General features: G+C 40.4%; 2 protein-coding genes across 3 annotated transcripts in view; one reads left to right on the forward strand and one right to left on the reverse strand.

Annotated features, from left to right (window-relative positions):
- BBOF1 (basal body orientation factor 1) overlaps positions 1 to 5,681 on the forward strand; it is a 34,487-nt gene extending 28,806 nt beyond the window's left edge. For both annotated transcript variants that reach the window (XM_070469612.1, XM_070469613.1), the window contains 2 exons: positions 3,058 to 3,113; positions 4,182 to 5,681. In XM_070469612.1, coding sequence (XP_070325713.1) covers positions 3,058 to 3,069 — 12 coding nt within the window. In that variant the 3' untranslated portion in view covers positions 3,070 to 3,113; positions 4,182 to 5,681. The remainder of the gene's footprint in view (positions 1 to 3,057; positions 3,114 to 4,181) is intronic.
- On the reverse strand, positions 46 to 20,807 carry ALDH6A1 (aldehyde dehydrogenase 6 family member A1). Its single transcript, XM_020906873.2, has 12 exons — positions 20,658 to 20,807; positions 13,258 to 13,317; positions 10,750 to 10,824; positions 10,420 to 10,581; positions 10,113 to 10,191; positions 9,422 to 9,724; positions 8,146 to 8,267; positions 6,574 to 6,763; positions 6,195 to 6,376; positions 4,691 to 4,870; positions 4,323 to 4,421; positions 46 to 2,509 (listed from the first exon to the last, which is right to left on the reverse strand). Exons 1-12 carry the CDS (start codon positions 20,706 to 20,708, stop codon positions 2,405 to 2,407), a joined length of 1,608 nt encoding a protein of 535 aa, XP_020762532.1. The 5' UTR covers positions 20,709 to 20,807; the 3' UTR covers positions 46 to 2,404.

Raw genomic sequence — 20,807 nt, forward strand, 5'->3', positions numbered from 1 at the left:
AAGGAAGTATGGTACCATAAGAAAACAACAAAACAAAAACAGGGATTCTTTTCAAGAGCTTTTTATTTGTAATTTGTTGTACATATCAATGAGTACAATGTAGAATCTGAGAAATTTCAAATGAGGCCACTTTTTTAGCTGCTACTAGCATGAACTGTACAGATATTTTTTTCCATCTAAGAAATAAGAAACTCTTCTGAGTAGCAAATAGCTAGCCAAATGAGTTGATTCTAATTATAGCAACACAGTTCTGATGAGTTAGTATTTCTTAAAGAGTGATTTCCCTTAAATGTAAGGAAAACTTAGGTGTTTCTGTGATTATATTTAATTCCACTTGGAATTTAGACAAAAATGACCTTTCATTCAACCCAGCCTGTAGTTGTTGGACTGGATTAAGTATAACTATCAGTTGCCAGCTGTAATAAGAGATAAAACAAGGAGCATTCTATTACAAAATTATAAATTTCTATTGCTTCACCTTTAGGAAGGCAGACCTCCCCCCCTAAAAAAAATGGGCCAGTAGGGTCATAAAACAGATTTTATTAAAGTTCAATCACCTTAAGTGATTGAAGGTTATGACATTCTACCTAGCAGGTGGTGGTAATATTAAGCCTAAAATTCAGAGTACACAAACATTTTCAAGGTTTTTATCATCCTTAATTCATTAAATAACCCCCATGGAATAGGTTAGTATTATCTATGTAACTAATGAGGAAGCAGAAAAATTAATGACCTACATCATCTGCCTGACAACCAGAACTCTTATTAGAAATGAGAAGCTTTCTCCTAGTTCAGTGGGTGAAGACCGTATCAGAAAGACAGGATTCAGCCAGCATGGTAGAGCAGAAAGAATCTATTCTGTTTAGTATATAAATTTCTGTTCTGACTTAAAGTCAAGCTATAGCAAAGAAACAAAAAGCATAAAGATGTTTGCAGAAGGACTGTCAATGCATTTCTTCTACTACCTCACACATAGAGAGCTTTGAAATTTCTTAGGTCCTAATCAGTTAATTTACATTAAGGGTTCTTTCGTTCAAAAGTATCACAAATGAGAAATGAAGGCAAGAGAAAAGCACAATATAAGAAATTCAGCAGGTATCAGGTTAGACTTACTTTAGGTAAGAATCTTGCTCACACTTGGCGAACACTTGAGTTTGAAGGTTTTGGGTCTCTACTACAGAAAGTGGGAATTTTGTTTTCCCCTTCCAAACTGGAAGAATATTTTCAGGAAGAATTTTTGTCTTGGAGAATTTAACAGTGTTACCCAAGGTTGTATCTTTAAGGGTGGTTCATTTTCTCTGACCCTTTGTTACTCAAGAGTAGAGTACCAGGGGTCCTAAGAAATGTTCTGTTCTTGTCCATTATACTGATTTAGTCAGGATTAATTTGATTTCAAAGTGCAGAACAGTGGTTAAAACTTGTTTTCAGAAATAAACTTTGGAAGAGAAAAATATTGTAAAACATATAGGTAATGTTTCTTCAGTTTCTTGTTCAACCAATGAGAAAAGGGCATTGCCTTTTTTTTAAACCATTAATCATTTCTCAATAAATGCGAGATCCTGTTGAACATTAAAAAAGAGTCTGGCTGACTTTCATGGTTGGAACACCTCTTGATTTCTGGGTCTAATATAACTTTTGAAATAGTTTTCTTAAAAACAAAACAAAACCTGCTGGCATCTAAATGACTGAAGCACTAATTAATGATTACTGAAGCAAACCCTGAAATTTAACACTTGGCACAAACAACATAAAGTTGATTTATCCAAAAAGTTGAGGTATCCATAGTAAGTGGTTTTTAAGAAGCAGGAACAGTGACAACGGTAGAATTTGTGATCATGAATCACTAGGACAAAGTGGCATTCAGCAGGAAAGAAAGCAGCAGTTGTCACAACTGTGGGATAAGCAGAGATGGATTATGTCTTTGTAATGTGGGATAAATGAGAGGCTCAGCAAAGCCTGGCAGAGGGGTCTGACTGACCCACTGGCATTTATGTAGGACTGTGTTTGAGGATCAACCAAAGGGTGAATTATTTTTGACCTACGTCTCCATCCAAGAGCTCCTCTTCCTTGGGAGATCTTCTTTACACACACTAATGTTCCCTCCACGTCCTTCATCAGAAATGGGGAAAATTTTTAGAAAACAGGTCTAAGCTCTTATTCCAGAGAAGCATTTCACAGTTAGAACAGTGACCTCAAAAATAAAATTATGAAGAGTAAGTGAAAATCTGGTTTCAGAGTTACACTAGGAGTCTCCCTATTAGCAACTTAACAGGGGTCCTGAGAAAGTTTTAGTTGCAAGGTATTCCAATCCCAGGGATCTGATCTGAGTAAAGTAGGCAGTTGGAGTTGGTCAAGAATAAACAGTGATTACTCAGTATGCACCGAGTCTGGAACAGACTTGTTTCTAACGGCCCATGGTAGGCATGACTACAGCAGGTGAGGAAAGAGATACATCTTCTTCTTTCCACTGAGAAGTGATAGTCTTTAGCTGAGTGTAGAACTGGATGCCCTACAGAGAACAAAGAAAAAAAAGAGTTATCATATATGCCTGGGGGTTTCATGATTCTTCTTTTAATCAACTTTTGAAGGAGGTATTGTGAAATGCTATTCATGTTCCTACTTGCAGAATAGGTGCAACCAGAATTCAATATATTATTCATGAGATAATCTATGTAAAACACTTAACATATTACCTGGCATATAGTCAAGAGTCAAATCTTAGCTATCATTATGCTAAAACTAGCTAAGAACATCTAAATGGAAAAACTGGACAATGTAAACTGTTACACTTGTATTTATCTTATAAGAATAGGCTTGAGCAAAATAAAATAGAATGTGCAAATTTAACACACAAAATTACTAGCAACCTAGAAGAGTACTGATAGAATACAACTCACTAGCTTGATTAAAATACACCTCTAGAATTAACAGACAAAATCTGGGCCATGTTAATATAGTGAAAACAGTTTTAGAGATTATTACATATTTTTAATATAAGATACAACTAAAGTTTACATTTTATTATGTAAGAATGATACCTTTATGTCTTCTTTACAGAATGAAAAATAGCAATTTAATTACCTAAGGATTTAAGACTTCAAACTCTACTTAAGGTCAGTCTTTTACTCTATGAAGCCTCACTTACTGCTGCTTCACTTACTAGAGTAACGTACAGTAATTAAACAAAGGCATGGGGGGTTGGGGAAAAAACCCCAAACCAACAAACTTTTAAGCAACAGTTTTTTACTCTGCTTCCCTTGAAATGTTAATAGTATCAAATTAATCATTTTACAAAGGCTGTGACTAATGCACGAATTGGATAATCCATCTTGAAACAACCAGTGTTGTCTTAACCAGTTGGCCACACTGTCATACTCTACTATGTAATCCCACCGTTAATTTATTATTAACCTATAAAGGGAGACCTGTATAGAAAATAAGTAATTTTTTACTGAAGGTTCCAAAACTGCTGTATTTCTGTGGGACTACAAAGAACTTTTCACTAGGCCATTTGTCCAACACGTATTTGGTTATTTGCTCTGGTGCTACATCCTTCAGATAAGTAAATAATAATTACAGTGTGATAAGGGCTTCTTAACATGAGTTAAACAGTCCCATTGACTTGCCTCTGTCTACCTCTCTAACCTCATCTCTTACTACTCTCTCCCTCATTCACTCACTGGGCTCCAACCCATTTCTACTGTTTGATCATGCCATGCCTGGTCTTGCTTTAGGGTATATGCGCAAGTTGAAGGATGTGACAATGGTGGTAATTTGGTTCCAGATCTGCTTTATATAGTCATTTTTTATTTGATGCTATACTTATAGCATTTATTATATTTAGAATATTGTTTAATATACAGAAGGTGCTCAATAAAATTTTTAGTAAATGAGTGACTGTAACAGGAAATGTGTGGTGGGAGCACTTGAGACCCTACCCAACCCAGCACTGGAGGGGATGGTGGTCAGAGGTGACTTTCTTTACCAAGTCCACACTTTAAACTGGTGGTTAACAGTCAGATGAAGGAGGGTAGAAAGGGGATGTAGGAAGAAAGGGTCACAGGCAGAGGAGAGGGAATATACAAAAGCTTGGACTTACTCATGCTCTTCCCCCAAAACTCTGTTGCCTTGAGTTATTCAGGAAATAGCAAACTTTGATTAACTTTTATATCTTTTCTAAGGAACCTACTGACAAGCACTGCTGAACAACATATATCCTCAACAGAAGCTGCCGGCAGTCCCTTCCTTGCAGAATCCTTGTTCCTGAATATGTTCAAGAGAGTTTCTTAGAGGAAAAATATTTTTTTAAAACTTGAAGTTACCTGTTTGCCATAGAAATTGGTGTCTCCCCTGAAGGAAGCACGAGAGCCGGTGAATGAGAACATTGGCAAAGGCACTGGAATGGGCACATTCACCCCAACCTAAAGCAGAACAAAGCCATGTCAACCACTAAGAAAAAGACTCCACAAGGGGACTCTCCATTTAGAAGCACAAGTGCTAGGCACCAGAGAGACCAATTTAACTACCCACCTTCCACCCAATCCTCCATCCCATGAACTTTTATTCCTGAGGAAGAAACCGGGCATCAAGGGAGAGCAAAGGGCAGTGACTGATCACTGTTTAACCTTCTCTCCTTACACAGGAAACTGTAAATGGCTACAAGAATCTCCCAAAAATTCTGTTCACAAACCTGTCCAACATCCACCAGGTGGGAATATTTCCGAGCAGTGGCTCCATTGGTGGTGAAGATGGCTGTTCCATTTCCATATGGGTTGTCGTTTACAATCTTGATGGCTTCATCCAAAGTGTCTGTTTCCAGAACTACAAGAACTGGGCCAAAAATCTCCTCCTTGTAACAGGTCATGTTTGGCTGCCAGGAGTGATGCATTGGAAAAGAAGTCAGTATATTTTGCTTATTTGGTATTTTATTACCCACAGCTTACATGCACAGTTTTTAGGTTAGTAATCTCTTTTCATTTTAAATCACCTGTAAAAAAAAAAAAAAAAAGTCCTTTCTTGCCATGTTCCATATTCCAAGCTACCAATCATAAGTAACTTGAAACTTGTATTTATATAATGACATAACTACACTCCTTTCTTTTATGCACTATATTTTTTGATCTCATGACCCATCACTAGCTTCCTGATTTATGCCTGTATTACTTGTTTACACAACTGTTATGTTACTGAAAAGCTACCTGAAAATTCATTTTAGAAATCAAATATTTATTAAAAACATAACAGGAGAATTTTTCTATTTAAAGAAATCCTGTGGTAAGTTTTCTGTAACATAAATAATCCTTTCTCATTCATTCCTTTGCCTCCTAAATGAGTCTGTCCATTTTTATTTTGGTATCAGGTCACATTAAACATTCAAAACATCTTTCACCACTGCAGCTGTGTTTGTAGCTGGATAAGTGGATTTTTTTCTCAGTGATTCTGTGGCAAGAAATCTCATAATTTCTATTATACTTAGATTCAACTCTTGATTATTCAGGATTGTAATAGGAATATTGGGGATATATGAACTTAAAAAAAAAAACACCCCTCAATGTAGTCATTAATTTTAGGTAAGCAACTTTCAGAGTTTTGATAAATATAAAAATTGACACCATTCTTTTTCTTTTGTTGCTGTCTGGTGAAGATGCAGGTATTCAATAAACACTGGAAGTGAAGTGCAAGTGTTAGTCACTCAGTCGTGTCCGACTCTGCAACCCCATGGCCTCTCCCCCGCCAGGTTCATCTGTCCATGGAATTCCTCAGGCAGGAATACTAGAGTGGGTTGCCATTCCTCCTCCAGAGGCTCTTCCCAACCCAGGGATTCAACCTGGGTCTCCTTCATTGCAGGTGGATTCTTTACTGCTGAGCCAGTATACTGGGAGGGCTCAATAAACACTGGGTGGTTGATACATTGTATTTGTGACGGAGGCTGTTTATCCCTGCAAAGCCAAAAATATTTACTCTTTATCCCTTAAGGGAAAGTTTTCCAACCATTGATATAGTGGAAAGAGGTTGGAAGTCAGGAGGGGCGACTCATTTGGACTTGAGATAAAATAATTGAGTAATTCTGGCAAGAGATGAGGTCTCTAGTCATTAAATGTCTTCATTTATAAATTAGCGGAATGAGATTCCATTGTCTCCAGTGGTGCCTTCAGCTCACATGTTTGTGAAATAAATAATTTAGAGCTGTTCACCTTGACATTTGAAATGATGGTTGGCCCAACAAAGTTCCCATTTTCATAACCTTTGACTTTAATACTTCGCCCATCAAGAAGGATGGAAGCTCCTTCCTTTGTTCCACTATCAATCAGATTACAGACACGCTCTTTTGCCTTGGGGGTGATCAGAGGGCCAAGATCAGCTCCAGGCTGGTCTCCTGTAAAACAACACAGAAGTATTTAAGGTCTTTATGAACATAAATGATGAGTGATAACTAAAGATGAATCTGAATGGCAAGTAATCCAGTACAAAGAGAGGCAGTGATGAGAATAAACATGATTGCTCTGACTGGACAAGGCCAATGCAAAAACCCAGAGCTTAGTGCTAAAGATGCAAAGTCTAAAAATTGGTTACCTGCATTGACTCTTAGTTTTTTGGCACGTTCTACCAGCTCTGGCAGCCACTTCTTAGCTTCTCCCACAAGAATTGCTGTTGAAAGAGCCATGCAGCGCTGACCAGCAGCTCCAAATGCTGCCCCAACCAACTGGTTCAGGGTATTTTCCTTATTTGCATCTGGCATGACTACTCCATGGTTCTTGGCTCCCTAAGGAAATACAGAAAGTACATGAATCTTCCTTGGTAAAATACAATTAGGCTAAGAAATTAAAGAGTCTAAGTTTTCAGATGAGAATTTAAGAAAAGGACTTGAGAATTTATCCTATGTTGCTTTGAAAGGAGATTTATTATCATTTTGAAATTGCCTAAGTCCTGGTAACACTGAGTAAAGTCTCCAAGTTACTTTTTCTTTACTTTCTCAGCTGAAAACCTGACAGGTGTTTGTTTAGATCAAAACTTTAAAAAAAAAAAAAAAACCCATCCCAAACAAAATACTGTCTAAATCATATTCAGATTGACAGGGTAAACACTTCATCCAGGAACCAAGGAGAACTCCCTTCTCTTTTCTAAGTTAGGTAGGAAAGAATCTGTTGTTTGTTAGGGTTTCTAGTTATATGAAGAGCAATGTAAACAAAGGGTGTCCAGTAGCCAGCTGAAAGGCAAAACAGGAGGGAGACCTCCTGATAGATAATTTGTAGAAAGAAGTTCCCCTAATTGACTTGTTTCTATATACACAGTCTCATAAATTTCTATATAGGATAATACAGGGTCATTTCCACATATTTGTAGATATAGCTATAGTTGAATACATGAATATATACCTTGTCTGCTACTTAACTGTATCGAGTTACAAAGAGTATTAATGTTAGACACAAAATACATTGATGAAATGTAGCGAACTGGCAAGGGCATAAATCAAATTGGCCAAAACACATTCAGCCATGAAAAGAAATAAATGGGAATATCATGAATAGTTTCTAAGCCTGTGGATAGGTGGCTTCCCTTTCTGCAATATTAGTGGAAGGGTAAGAATGGCAACCGGACATTATATTTAGTATCAAATGACCACAAAGTATTTGGCAAGGATCTAGTTACTAAGGAACAGCAAAACTGTGCAACCAAGTAAACCACACCCAGGTATCATACAGGGATACTTGGCTCTTTACTACACCACCACCACCACAGTGCCTTAAATAGCCTGGACTCTTAGGGAAGATCATATCTTTAACATTAGTAGTTAGGATTTGCCTTAAAGGCAGGAAGGATGAGGGCTGGTTGAAAGCATGGGATGAAGGAAGAAACAGGGCCAGAAACAGAATTTTGGGCTAAAGCCCAAAGAATCTGAATATCTTTCTTCAGGAGGAATGTAACTTTATAATCACCGAGATTATATGGATAAAATAAAAGATAATTAAAGTGACTGAGAATAAAACTCATCACAACGTTTGCGGTTAAAGTGAAGACAACCAGGATGAAATGTGAATAAAGAAACACTGGCATTAGAGTGGGATGAGTGGTCCCTCTGCTGAAGGGCTTTTTCCAGGTAATTTTAATACACAGAATTTAGGGGAAAAAAGAATAAGAAGTCACCATATTGGCTTGAACTCTCTTGCCATGTCTTGACCCTCGCTCGAAGATGTACTCTCCCGCCTGGTTGGATCCCACAAAGCTGATTGCTTTGATATCCGGATGATCACAAATAAAATTTACAGCTTTAAGAAGAAAATAAATGATTATCACAAAGGAAGAAGGGGCTATGGGCTTCTCAGAATAGCAAATATGTCCTTTTCTCACTGCTATGAATGAGAAGTTCCATACTTCTGTTTTCTTGCCCTGGAATCCCCTTTTGGAGTTCTGTCCTTCTTCTCTTAAATTCTTTCTTTTTTTTTTTTTTTTTTGTCATGCAGCACCATTAGTTGGATCTTAGCTCCCCAACCTGGGACTAAACCTGCGCCCTCCGCCCCCCCCAACTCCCACCCTGGCAGTGGAAGTGCAGAGTCTTAACCACAGGACCACGAGAAAAGTCCCTCTCTTAAATTCTTTAAACTACCAATTCTATTTAACCTCTTCTCTTTCATTATTTTTCCCAATTGCTAGTCCAGAATTTTTACTTTAACTCTGAAGGCTACAACTCCTATTTTCCTCCAAAATAAGAGCCTTTCAATACTTGACTCCTCCTTTTGTCTTCTATGAATATATTTCCTCAACTGTCACTTGTACTGGAACTCTCAGATATTACTGTGCCCTCATGTGAGAGGCAAGAGAGCACAGTATTTAACAGTAAAAACCATGGTTGGCCTGTTCAGGTATACACATTCCAACTTTTGACAGTTTCCAGCAACATGACTTTGGGCAAAATCAGCTAATTTCATTATGCCCCAATTTTCTCATCTGTAAAATGGGAAGATAACAGTACCTACCTGAAAGAGTGATTGTAAAGATTGAATGAGACAACAGATGGAAGGCATTGGGAACAGTGCTTGAAATAAGGAAGCACTTTTTAAAGTATCAGCCATTATTATATGAATCAGAAGGACTTCGGTACGTCTGCGGTCTGTAAATTCTGAGTTAAATAATGTAAGTCCCCTCAGTATTGAAATGAAAACTTTCTCTTTAATTTTACCTATCTTGCCCCAACCATAGTTATTTGTCCTAATGCATTCTGTAGGGCAAGAAGCACTGCTACTCCCCAGTTAGTTACCTTAGCACAGAGATGGCAAAACAGTCAACAAACATTTCTTCAAACAAGGAGGTTACCTACTAGTAAATCCCTTCATCCCTAAAACACCCTAAAACAGCCCATCACTGACTCAACACCTTGGCTTTTGGCAGCCAGATTAAGTGCCAGGTCCAGAGGAGCAGGTACCTTCATGTTGTCCATGGATGATATTCAGTGTTCCATCAGGGGCACCAGCGTCCTGAAACAACTTGGCAAGAAGCATAGTTGCTCCAGGCACTCGCTCTGATGGTTTCATCAGGAAGGTATTTCCACACACCATGGCCATGGGAAACATCCAAAGGGGGATCATGGCAGGAAAATTGAACGGAGTGATGCCTGCGCACACCCCCAGAGGCAGACGGTAGGAATAAAGGTCCATGTCTTTGGTGATGGATGGCATGGTCTCTCCTAGTATGAGGGACGTCACACTGCAGGCATGCTCAACCACCTCTGGAAGAGAAGCAACAGTCAGGCAGGAAGCTCTTCACACTGCCCAGTACCTAGCTTCATCATGCTCCAGTCAGCCCTGAGTGGCAAGGCCAGTGACAGACGGAAAAAGCACTGATTCGCTATGTGAAGAGGTTGCATGAAGTAAGATCATCTGAATGGGAAGGAGGCAGTGAAATGCATAAACCAACTGGAAGATCACTGCAATACAATAATGAAGTAAACCAACAGCACAGATACCCAGGTACTATCATTTCCTGCAAGTATTAGGATATCCTGGGATAGCAAAACCTACATAAAGGAAGGAGCAGTCCCCCATTCTGGGGGACTCTTATCTTCCTTTGCTTCTTCCCAATGTCCCTAAACTCCCCTAGAGGGACTCCCTGCTTACGAAGGCCTCGAAACACATCTCCTTCAGCATCTGCCAGGGTCTTCCCTTGTTCCAGCGTGATCAACCTGGCAATTTCTTTCTAGGGAGAAAACACACAAATAGAAAACAATGCAAGGATGTGCCTTCCTTTAGTTCTCAGGCAGCCAAAAAAGAATAAAAGTCAGGAATCTTTGGAGGGAGAGAGCCATGATCTATGTCTCTCTGGATTGTACAGTTAAGGGAGGGCAGCTAACAGGGCCTCTATGAATAGAGTGACAACTAGCACCTAAATAACACTTTGGGAAATTATACCATTCAGCTTTCTTACCAAGTTCTCTTTAATGAGTTGTTGATAGCGGAGCAGGACCTGCTGACGGCTTAATATTGAAGTGTCTGCCCACGCAGGAAAAGTACGTTTGCAGGAAGAAACTGCTGCATCCATTTCAGCCTTGGTGGACTGAGGGACCCGACCAATGACCTCATTGGTGGCCTGATGAAAAAGGCAGCATATCAATCATCCTTTGCCTCTGCCCCACCTTCTTCATATAGTCACAGGGACAGCACTATGTGCTTCACAATAGAGACCCAGGTCCTTTTTCCCACTGTGTTCCCAGAATTCTAGGCTAGTGAGTTCAGGCCCCAAAGCAGCTTTCCTTACGGGATTGTGGATGTCGATCCATTTGTCACTTTTGGATTCAATAAATTTCCCATCAATGAAGAGTTTTACAGTTGGCTGGGGGAGAAGAAAAATAAACACAATACTTTGTATTAGTTAATTACTTTACTTCTCTCTTTCCCTTTCACAAGGAGAAAAGAACTGGGGTTGATAACAATTTTCTGCTTTCTAGAAATGTCACCACTAGGAAAGAAACACACAATATACTCTTCTGTAGAGCTTATTAAGATGGGGCAGAACCTCTCGATACTGTGATCTCTCTGTAAATTGAAAATTCCCTGTAATCACACAGTGGAACTCCATGAGTAAACATGTCACTGAGAAAGTGAAAGTCGACTCCATGAACTGTAGCCTGCCAAACTCCTCTGTCCATGGAATTCTTCAGGCAAGAATACTAAAGTGGGTAGCCATTCCCTTCTCCAGGGGATCTTCCTGACCCAGGGGTTGAACCCGCGTCTCCTGCACTGCAGGCAGATTCTTTACCATCTGAGCCACCGGGGAAGCCCATGTTGCTGACAAGCTTATACTAAAGAAGCAGGAGACTGTGTTAACAAAGATTAGCTATTATGATTTGTTGGCCCAGCTGACTTTCTGGCACATTACCATGACCATGTCTTATTTTTATGATCAAAATATTCTTAAAAACATTTCTGTGTGTAGCTTTTCTAAGAAGCAGCTTGTTTTCATTAAATTTTCAAATGTGGTCTCTGGGCCAAAAAAGGTGAAAGATCTCTTACACTGTTGGTGGGAATGCAAACTAGTACAGCCGCTATGGAGAACAGTGTGGAAATTTCTTAAAAAACTGGAATTAGAACTTCCATATGACCCAGCAATTCCACTTCTGGGCATACACACCGAGGAAACCAGATCTGAAAGAGCCATGTGCACCCCAATGTTCATCGCAGCACTGTTTATAATAGCCAGGACATGGAAGCAACCTAGATGCCCATCAGCAGACGAATGGATAAGGAAGCTGTGGTACATATACACCATGGAATATTACTCAGACATTAAAAAGAATTCATTTGAATCAGTTTTAATGAGATGGATGAAACTGGAGCCCATTATACAGAGTGAAGTAAGCCAGAAAGATAAAGACAAATACAGTATACTAACGCATATATATGGAATTTAGAAAGATGGTAACGATAACCCTATATGCAAAACAGAAAAAGAGACACAGATGTACAGAACAGACTTTTGGACTCTGTGGGAGAAGGCGAGGGTGGGATGTTTTGAGAGAACAGCATCGAAACATGTATATTATCTAGGGTGAAACAGGTCACCAGCCCAGGGTGGATGCATGAGACAAGTGCTAGGGCCTGGTGCACTGGGAAGACCCAGAGGAATGGGGTGGAGAGGGAGGTGGGAGAGGGGAATACATGTAAATCCATGGGTGATTCATGTCAATGTATGACAAAAACCACTAGAATATTGTAAAGTAATTAGCCTCCAACTAATAAAAATAAATGAAACAAAAACTACTGCAATGATGTAAAGTAATTAGCCTCCAACTAATAAAAATAAATGTAAAAAAAAAAATAAATGGAAAAAAAATGTAAAAAAAAAAAAAAGGTGAAAGACTACTATGTTATAATATGTGCATGCTTCTACCTCAACAGGATTTTGAGCACCAGTCCTTACAGATCAGGTTTAGTTACTGCAAATGGCTAGCAGACAGTAGGTCTGTAAAAACAACTCTAAAGGTTGTAAAGAAGACAACCTTTGCGGCACGGTCAAGAAAACCTTTAGAAGTCACGAAAATGTTTGTATCTTTGGACACAGTAATTCCAGCTCAGAAGGGAAATAATATAAAAGAAGTAAAAATAACAAAAAAAGATATAAATAAATGTTTGTTGTATAATACTGAAAAAAGGAATAAATCTAAATGTTATTTGGGAAAATTATTAGTTAATTCACACAATATCTACTTGATAGAATATTACATAGGCATTAAAAGTCATAGTCATGGTGGCTCAGGGGTAAAGAATCCGCCTGCCAATACAGGAGACATGGGTTCAATCCCTGGTCTAGGAAGATCCCACATGCCATGGAGCAACGAAGCCTATGTGCCACACTGCTGAACCTGCACTCTAGAGTCTGGGAGCCACAGCTACTGGGCCCATGTGCCACAACTACGAAGCCCGAGTGCCTTAAAGCCCGCGCTCTGCAATAAGAGAAACCACAGCAATGAGAAGCCTGCACACTGCAACCAGAGAGGAGCCCCGACTGGCCATACTAGAGAAAAGCCTGGGCAGCAACGAAGACCAGCACAGCCCCAGATAAATAAAATTATTTTAAAAAAATCATAGTCATAAAGATCACTTTGCAATCCTGGAAGTGCTTACAACATAACAGACATAATGCAAGATAAGAAAATCAAGACAGAAAACTTCAGATAAATTCTCATCACAATGATGTAAAGAAAATACCCCCAAACTGTACTGGACTCCTTTTCAGAAGTCAACCTTTATTACCAAATAAACTCACCACTGAAGATGAAGAGAAGGAGGATGCTGGCTGCCAACTGGAATTCACCTTGGAAGATACCTGGGAGGTAAAAGAGTGATTATTTTGATAAATGATAAATTTTGATAAATGAGAGCAGAAAATTATTAAAAACTTAGTGAATGGCCACTATCTGCTCAGTATTCTACTAGTTACTATGGGTATATGAAGAAGGACTTGGTGTTTGCTCTCAAGGGTCATATAGTCTTTAAAGGGAAAAGCTGTGAGGCTGTGAGACACAGCAAACTATGAGAGAACAAAAACTCATAACAATTACGTGTTCAATTTCTAGGATAGTCCTGATTTTAAAAAAGTGTTTTTTGGTCATTAGACTGTATTTTTCTAGTTTTGGCCTGATAAGTGTAGTCACCTTAAGTCTAAAAATAAGAAAACACTTAAGATGGTGTCTAACACAATAGGTGTTGAATATAAGGCAGTATATAACCAAGTGTCAAATGTATGTATAATATGCCCATACAAATACTTAAATACGAGTGTTCATAGTAGTTTTACTGGTAACAGTGTAAAATTTGGGAGCAACTCAAAGGTTGGAAGGGTGAATAGGGAAACTAGTATGGTATATTCACATATTAGAATACTACTCAGCAATGAAAAGGAATCAACTATTGATAATGCAACATGGATAATTATAATAATTATACTGAGTGAAAGAAGTTAGACTTAAGAAGAGTACCTATATAAAACTAGAAAATGTAAACCATAGTGTCAGAAAGCAGATCAGTGGTTACCTAGAAATGATGGTGGAAGAAAAGATGAAGGTCAGAGGGATACATTTTGGGACAACTAATATATTCACTATCTTGACTGTGATGTTTTCACAGGTGTATACAAATATTAAAACATCAAATTATACACTTTATCTTAGATCAATTTTATTTTAATAAAGCTATTTTTAAAAATGCCACATACACCTAAGAGGAAAAGACTGTGTTATATTTAATAGAACTTAATCAGCAAATGGTTAGGGTGGGGGGATCAGTTAAAACAAAGTCACTCTCAAAAAATAGTTTGTATATATGCTAAGTAAGTTGATTTAAGAAATATAGACGTCTAATTGAAGTGAGCAAACTAAAATACTCAAGACTGAAATATAAAAGGAAGGTGCAGTCTAATAACCTATTTCCTTATCTGAAGAGAGACCACGTTAACCAAAGAGTTTAGGGCTGCATAAAGTACAAGAATCTGTTTGCGTGCCAACAGCACTATCCAGAGGAAAAGGTGCTGTCCTTTGGGCCAGCAGTCTCAAAATGCCTAGTCTGTGGCTTCTCCTTTCACCACAAAAGTTATTTCAAACCAGCAACATCCTCCTGGAGACCACCATGTCTTATAGCCACGTTCCCAATACCAATATAGTACCCAGTACACAATAGGCGTTCAACAGCTATATTGCCTGATGTTCCCCACCCCAGACTTGGTTAGGTGTATTTTTCTGTACACCGAGTAGTCAGTATTTCCCTATTGAGTTTATTTGTCTGTGTTGTAATAGCCTAGGTATTTGTTTTTTACTCCAAGACTATAAATTCCATGGGGACAGGTACAGCATCTTGTTTACCTACTTTATAGCATTACGAGATCAAGACTGTTCAGGTATGAAAAACAGCTAGCATGTAGTTGGTGCTCATTAAACACTGCTACTATTATTGTATTACTACAAATAGTTATTTGCTCACATTCCTTGCTATTTCAAAACATACCTATTTTCTTAAAATTTTCAACTCTGTTCCTTTCCCTCTCACTGAGCTGATCTTATTTTTTCTACTTCAGAGGAAACAGAAATCATGAGATGGAAACTTCCTCAACTTCCTACTAGCAAGCCTACCAAACTGACCAATGCTCATGATCTTTTCCTTTTACCTCTTATAGAGAAGGCAGCTACCAAGGTTCATGAGGACAGAGTAACTGGGAGACAGAGGTGCACAGTCAACATCTGACTGAAGTATGTCTTCCAATTTAAGGCTAATCTCTGAATCTGTGCTCTGAAGTCAACTCTTCCTCCTGCCTCAGACACTTCCACCGATTATCCTTTCTTTCCTATATCTTAACCTCTCTCCATCCAATAGAAAGGGTTCTCTATCAGAAATACTGTTATTTCTTCATCTCCCACTAGCTCCTCAGTCAACTCCTACCTTTATGACTGAACACCAGTGACTTCCTCCATATCACGGACTCTTCCCAGTCCTTGTACTTGACCTCTCAGCAGAGGTGAAGAGTTAACCAGACCACCTGTCCCAAATCCCCTTTCCACTTATATTCTGTGATGCCCTGGTATCTTTTCTATCTCTCGGGCCACATTTTCTCTGCCTCCTTTGTTAATTCCTTCTCCCATACCTGGCCTCTAACTGCTTGAATTCCTGAACAAGGAGAGGTCCCAACTCTCCTTGGGTGATTTCATTAACTTCAGTGGCTTAATTAGCTAGATCCTGGTGATGCCCAAATCTTTAATTCTTCACCAGAATCTTCCTCATCAGGTAATACTTACATAACTGTCTTCAGCACATCTCTACTTGGATATTATTTAGGTCCATGTTGGAAAAAGCTGACTTCCTCATCATCCTCCCACCAACCAGCTCTGTTTCCTACAACCCACCTTTCAGTGAATGGGGCTAATATCCACCTAGGTGCCCAACCAGAAACTTAAATGTCACCCTAACTCTTCTCTCTCTCTCTCCTCAGTGAATCAAACAAGTCCTGACAATCTGTCCTCCCAGAAGTCTTGGAAATGCAACCCTTTTCTTGCTCCCTCTTCCCACTCTACACCATCATTGTCTCTTACCTGGGTTTCCGAACAGGTAATGATTCCTAACAGGTCTCTCAGCCTTCAATCTTAAACCTCTGATTCTTGTTTCCACTCCAGAGCCAAAAGGTCTTTTTAAAACACAAACCTGGTCAGATCACTCCTTCGTTTAAAACCCACCAATGGCTTTCCGTTGTCCTTGGGATACAGACTCACCTCGATGTTGCTTAGAAGATTCTACATAGTATCTTTACTTCTCTAGTTTCCTAGTTTGCTGCTCTCCTCCTTGCTCTCTCTATGCTCCAGGCATTCAGAACACGTCTTGTGCTCACACTGCCCTTGCACGTGCTGCTCCCTCTTGCCTGGAGTTGTTTCATCCCATTTGCTTGGCTCACGTCTATTCTTGAGCTCCCTATCACTTTGGGTACAGGTACAGGTCAGTTCTGTAGGCTTGCTAGTAGGAAGTTGAGGACGTTCTCACCTAATGGTTTTAGTCTCCTCTGAAGTAGAAAAAACAAGGTTAACTCCTGTGAGTGAGTGGTACAGTAGCAGAGTTGGAAGTTTTTAAGTCTCAATCTCAGGTCGAGGCTGAGTACCTGATTATGGAGTTCATAAAACACCTGAATTCCTCTAGTTCTCTTATCACACTAGAGAACGGCATTATTAAGTCTGTCTTCCCTTAGAACACTAGACAGTTGTGTCCTCATCACCTGGTAGCATTCCTGGACTAAAGTAAGCACTCAGTAATATTCTGTGGAATGAAGGAATGAGTATACACCCAAGCAATTGTGGGATATTAATTTTGCTTCATGTAAACTCTTACTGGCTTCTCAGGTGGCGCTAGTGGTAAGGAACTTGGCTGCCAGGGCAGGAGACTTAAGAGGCACAGGTTCGGGACTTCCCTGGTGGTCAAGTGGTTAAGACTCCATGCTCCCAAAGCAGGGGGAGCAGGTTTGATCCGTGGTTGGGGAACTGAGATCCCACATGTTGTGTGACATGGCCAAAAAAAAAAAAAAAAAGAGAGGGTTCAGTCCCTGGCTTGGGAAGTTTCCTTGGAGGAGGGCACGGCAACCCACCCCAGTATTCTTGCCTGGAGAATCCCATGGACAGAGGACCCTGGTGGGCTACAGTTCATAGGTTTGCAAAAAGTTGGACATGACTGAAGTGACTTAACACACAAGCAAACTCTCTTATAGGGCAGAAAATGTACAGATCAGCCAAGGAGAGCATTCTAGGCCACTTAATTTTATTCTGTCATGCACATAGCCTCCCTGCTGTCAAGAGGGCATAAAAGACACTACATCTGGTAAAATAAAACATTATCATTTAGTTTTTGACTAAATGATAGTAATTGAGTCTTTTCTTCATTTTCCAAGACATACTCCTTTTCTTCATTTTCCAAGACACACTCATTAGTACTGTTACTGAAAAGAACTATCCTATCTCCAGTCACACCAAACTTCTTGATCTCTAGATGTTTATTTCACACTTGCTATTTTCTTTGGCAGGAACTCCCTTCTCTGGCTAAAGGCCTCCTACTCTTGCAGTACTCAAACCGAAATCAACTCCTTTTGGAAGCTTTTCCAGAATTGCACAGGTTGAGTTTGGAGCTCTTTCCATAGGTTCCTGCAGTACTGCGTGCAGTCTTATTGTTAAGGAATTACTGCATTACAATAGGAAGGCTTTTGGTGAATATTTTACTTATATCTCCTTTCCCAAAGTTTGGGCCGGATTCTGACGCAGAAAGAGATGCTTAGACTTAAGTCCTGAATTCTCAGCAACATCAGTTACTAGGTGGGAAAACTTTAAGACTGTTAAGACTGCCAGAATAAATATCAACTTTAAGACTGCTGGAAGAAATATCAACAACCTCTGATACGCAGATGATACCACCTTAATGGCAGAAAGAGAAGAGGAACTAAAGAGCCTCTTGATGAAAGTGAAAGAGAGTGAAAAAGCTGGCCTAAAACTTAACATTCAAAAAACTAAGAAGATGGCATCTGGTCCCATCACTTCATAGCAAATAGATGGGGAAAAAATGGAAACAGTGACAGATTTCATTTTCTTGTGCTCCAAAATCACAAGTGGATGGGTGAATGCAGCCATGAAATTAAAAGATGGTTGCTCCTTGGAAGAACAGGTATGACAAACCTATACAGTGTATTAAAAAGCAGAGACACAAAGCCATAGTAGTCACGTATGTATGGACAATAATAAACAATGAGCGCTGAAGAATTGATGCCTTCAAACTGTGGTGTTGGAGAAGACTCCTGAGAGTCCCTTGGACCGCAAGGAGATCAAAGCCCAGTCAATCCTAAAGGAAATCAGTCCTGAATATTCATTGGAAAGACTGATGCTGAAACTGAAGTTTCAATACTCTGGCCACTTGATGCGAAGAACCAACTCACTGCAAAAAACTCTGATGCTGGGAAAGACTAAAGGCAGGAGGAGAAGAGGACAGGATGAGATGCTTGAATAGCATCACTGACTCAATGGAGATGAGTTTGAGCAAACTCTGGGAGGTGGTGAAGGACAGAGAAGTCTGGCGTGCTTCAGTCCGTGGGGTCACAGAGAGTCAGACACGACTTAGTGACTGAACAACAACAACAACAACAACAACAACAACAACAACAACAACTTACTTCATTAATTCTAATCTTCACAGATATTCTCAAAACTAGGACGTGGTGGAGCTGGAATAGAATCCAAGTATGATTGTGAAGCCTGTGTTCTTTCCACTGTATCACTGAAGAAAGTCACTGAGTCATATTAAGACCAGTTTTCTTTAAATGGGAGTGATAATATCTGGATTGCCAGAATCTAGACTACTCTCAAACTATCATGTTATAGTAACTCCTAATTGGCTTAGAATTATCTCTGTTCTTTTTCAGGTCAATGCAGAAGTTTCTGCAAATGAATCAGAAAAAAGTATTTATTTCCAAAATAAAGTACTTGGGGAGGCAGATTCTTTTCCTTGATACATAGGACAACATAGTTTTTTTAAGGCTCTCAATGACTTGTGATGGTAGAAGAGGCAAAGGAAAAAAAGCCAATTTAATAAAAGATTTCCAGGAGAAGTTGGTAATGGAAAATATAGGGTGGAAATTTTGTTTTCTGACTACAAAACAACAACAACAAAAAACCCCCAAACCTAGAAAAACAGAACCAGGATTACATCAAGAAATATGAGTTAGGCCAGATCATTTGACAAATCCTTCCAATCCATTCACACTGTCCCATTAAATAGCATATTTAAACAGGAACCTTTGCGGACTCTGCTAAGAATCTTAAAAATGCATAGTCTCTGGAGTAGAACTCACTGAACCTGATAAATACTAATGTTATCTATAAGTCCAGAAATACAGAAGTTCCCAAGCTGAACATGAGTAAGAAAAGCAAAGCTGTTTCTTGCAGGTTCGATAATGTTGCCTCATAATATAAGTCCTAGCTAGGCCTGAACAATGGGAAAAGGCTATGAACAGCTGGAAACAGCTACAGGCCTCAGGCATGTAGTTCCTGTAGCTCAACCACCTGTCCTTAGACTAGCTTCAGAGAAGACCTGAACACCCCCATCCCATTCCAACCCCAGGGGCAGAGATGAGTTACACTAAGCTGACTTGGGGCTTTGCTGGTGGCTCAGAAGGTAAAGAATCCACCTGCCATGCAGCAGACCTGGGTTCGATCCCTGGGTTGGCAAGATCCCCTGGAAGAGGGCATGGCAACCCACTCCAGTATTCTTGCCTGGAGAATCCCCATGGACAAAGGGGCCTGGCAGGCTACAGTCCATGGGGTCGCACAGTGGGACACGACTGAGCGACTAAGCACAGCCCAGCACAAGCTGACTCTGGGGTGGGAACTTGGAACTTACACTTCTTGCCTTCCTTGGTTCCCATTTTCTATCACCTATTTTAGAGATGTTTAATTCTTTGCACGTGCTTGGAACAAACTGGGAGCGTTTAACTATGTGTCCTTTTTCAACGCCAATAAAACACTGTAACTCTGCCAGAAAATTAAACAAAGTCTTGGCAAGCAAAGGCCCAACAGTCCACAGCCTGTGGAATATGCAAAGAGCCATAGCTGGGGAAAACAGCTCAGCAAATGACTGCTTTTGGGAAAACGGAGTGAACATTCCGAGAAGGAGATTCAAAGTTCATTCACTGACCCTCGCCCCTCCAGTGCTTCCTGACCCCCGCCCCCAGGCTTTACCTCGGACTGCAGACCGTGAAGGAGGGTGGGGGAAGGGGACAATTTGGACGTTCCCGGCCCAATGCTAAGGTGACCAGAAGGGGAGCTTCTGGGGCAGAGAGGTGGCTGGTGCAGAAGTGAAAGGGAAGACGGTGGGCAGACCGACAGAGGTGAGGGCAAGGGAGTGTCGGCAGGGACCGGGCAAGCCTCGAAGAGGACAGTGGGCCAGAACCAGAAAAGGGGGGAGGCTCAAGAATAAAAGGGCCAGGGCTGAGAGACCAGGGCTGGCTCCAACGAAGGCGGGTACTGAGTGAGGTGTGGGACAGGGCCGCACAGGTCCGATGCGCACAGAGAAGGGTCAGCCATGAAGGGGCTAGCTCAGAGAGCGGATGGAAAGGACGAATTTCGAGCTTCGCAACCCCTTGGCGCCACCCTCACTCGCCTGCAGGATCCGGGCCCGCAATGCCGCCCCCGCCGCCGCCACCGCCGCCATGGCTCTGGGCTGCCTCTTCTCAGCACCCCGCACCTCTACAGTCTGAGACGGTCTAGAAGCTCTGTTGCAGCCAGGCCTCGCCTCTCCATCCTGACCCAC

This window comes from Odocoileus virginianus, chromosome 6, assembly GCF_023699985.2.
Source record: "Odocoileus virginianus isolate 20LAN1187 ecotype Illinois chromosome 6, Ovbor_1.2, whole genome shotgun sequence".
NCBI classification, from domain to species: domain Eukaryota; kingdom Metazoa; phylum Chordata; class Mammalia; order Artiodactyla; family Cervidae; genus Odocoileus; species Odocoileus virginianus.

Bases quoted from the DNA above. Each gene is read 5' to 3' on its own strand.
- ALDH6A1 (XM_020906873.2), bottom strand. From the start codon at position 20,708: ATGGCGGCGGTGGCGGCGGCGGGGGCGGCATTGCGGGCCCGGATCCTG. The intron at 6,377-6,573 runs GTAACCAATTTT...GTTGTTTTACAG, and splicing joins AAAACTAAGAGTCAATGCAG to GAGACCAGCCTGGAGCTGAT. The intron at 4,422-4,690 runs GTTTGTGAACAG...GTTCTGCTTTAG, and splicing joins ACCTGGTGGATGTTGGACAG to GTTGGGGTGAATGTGCCCAT.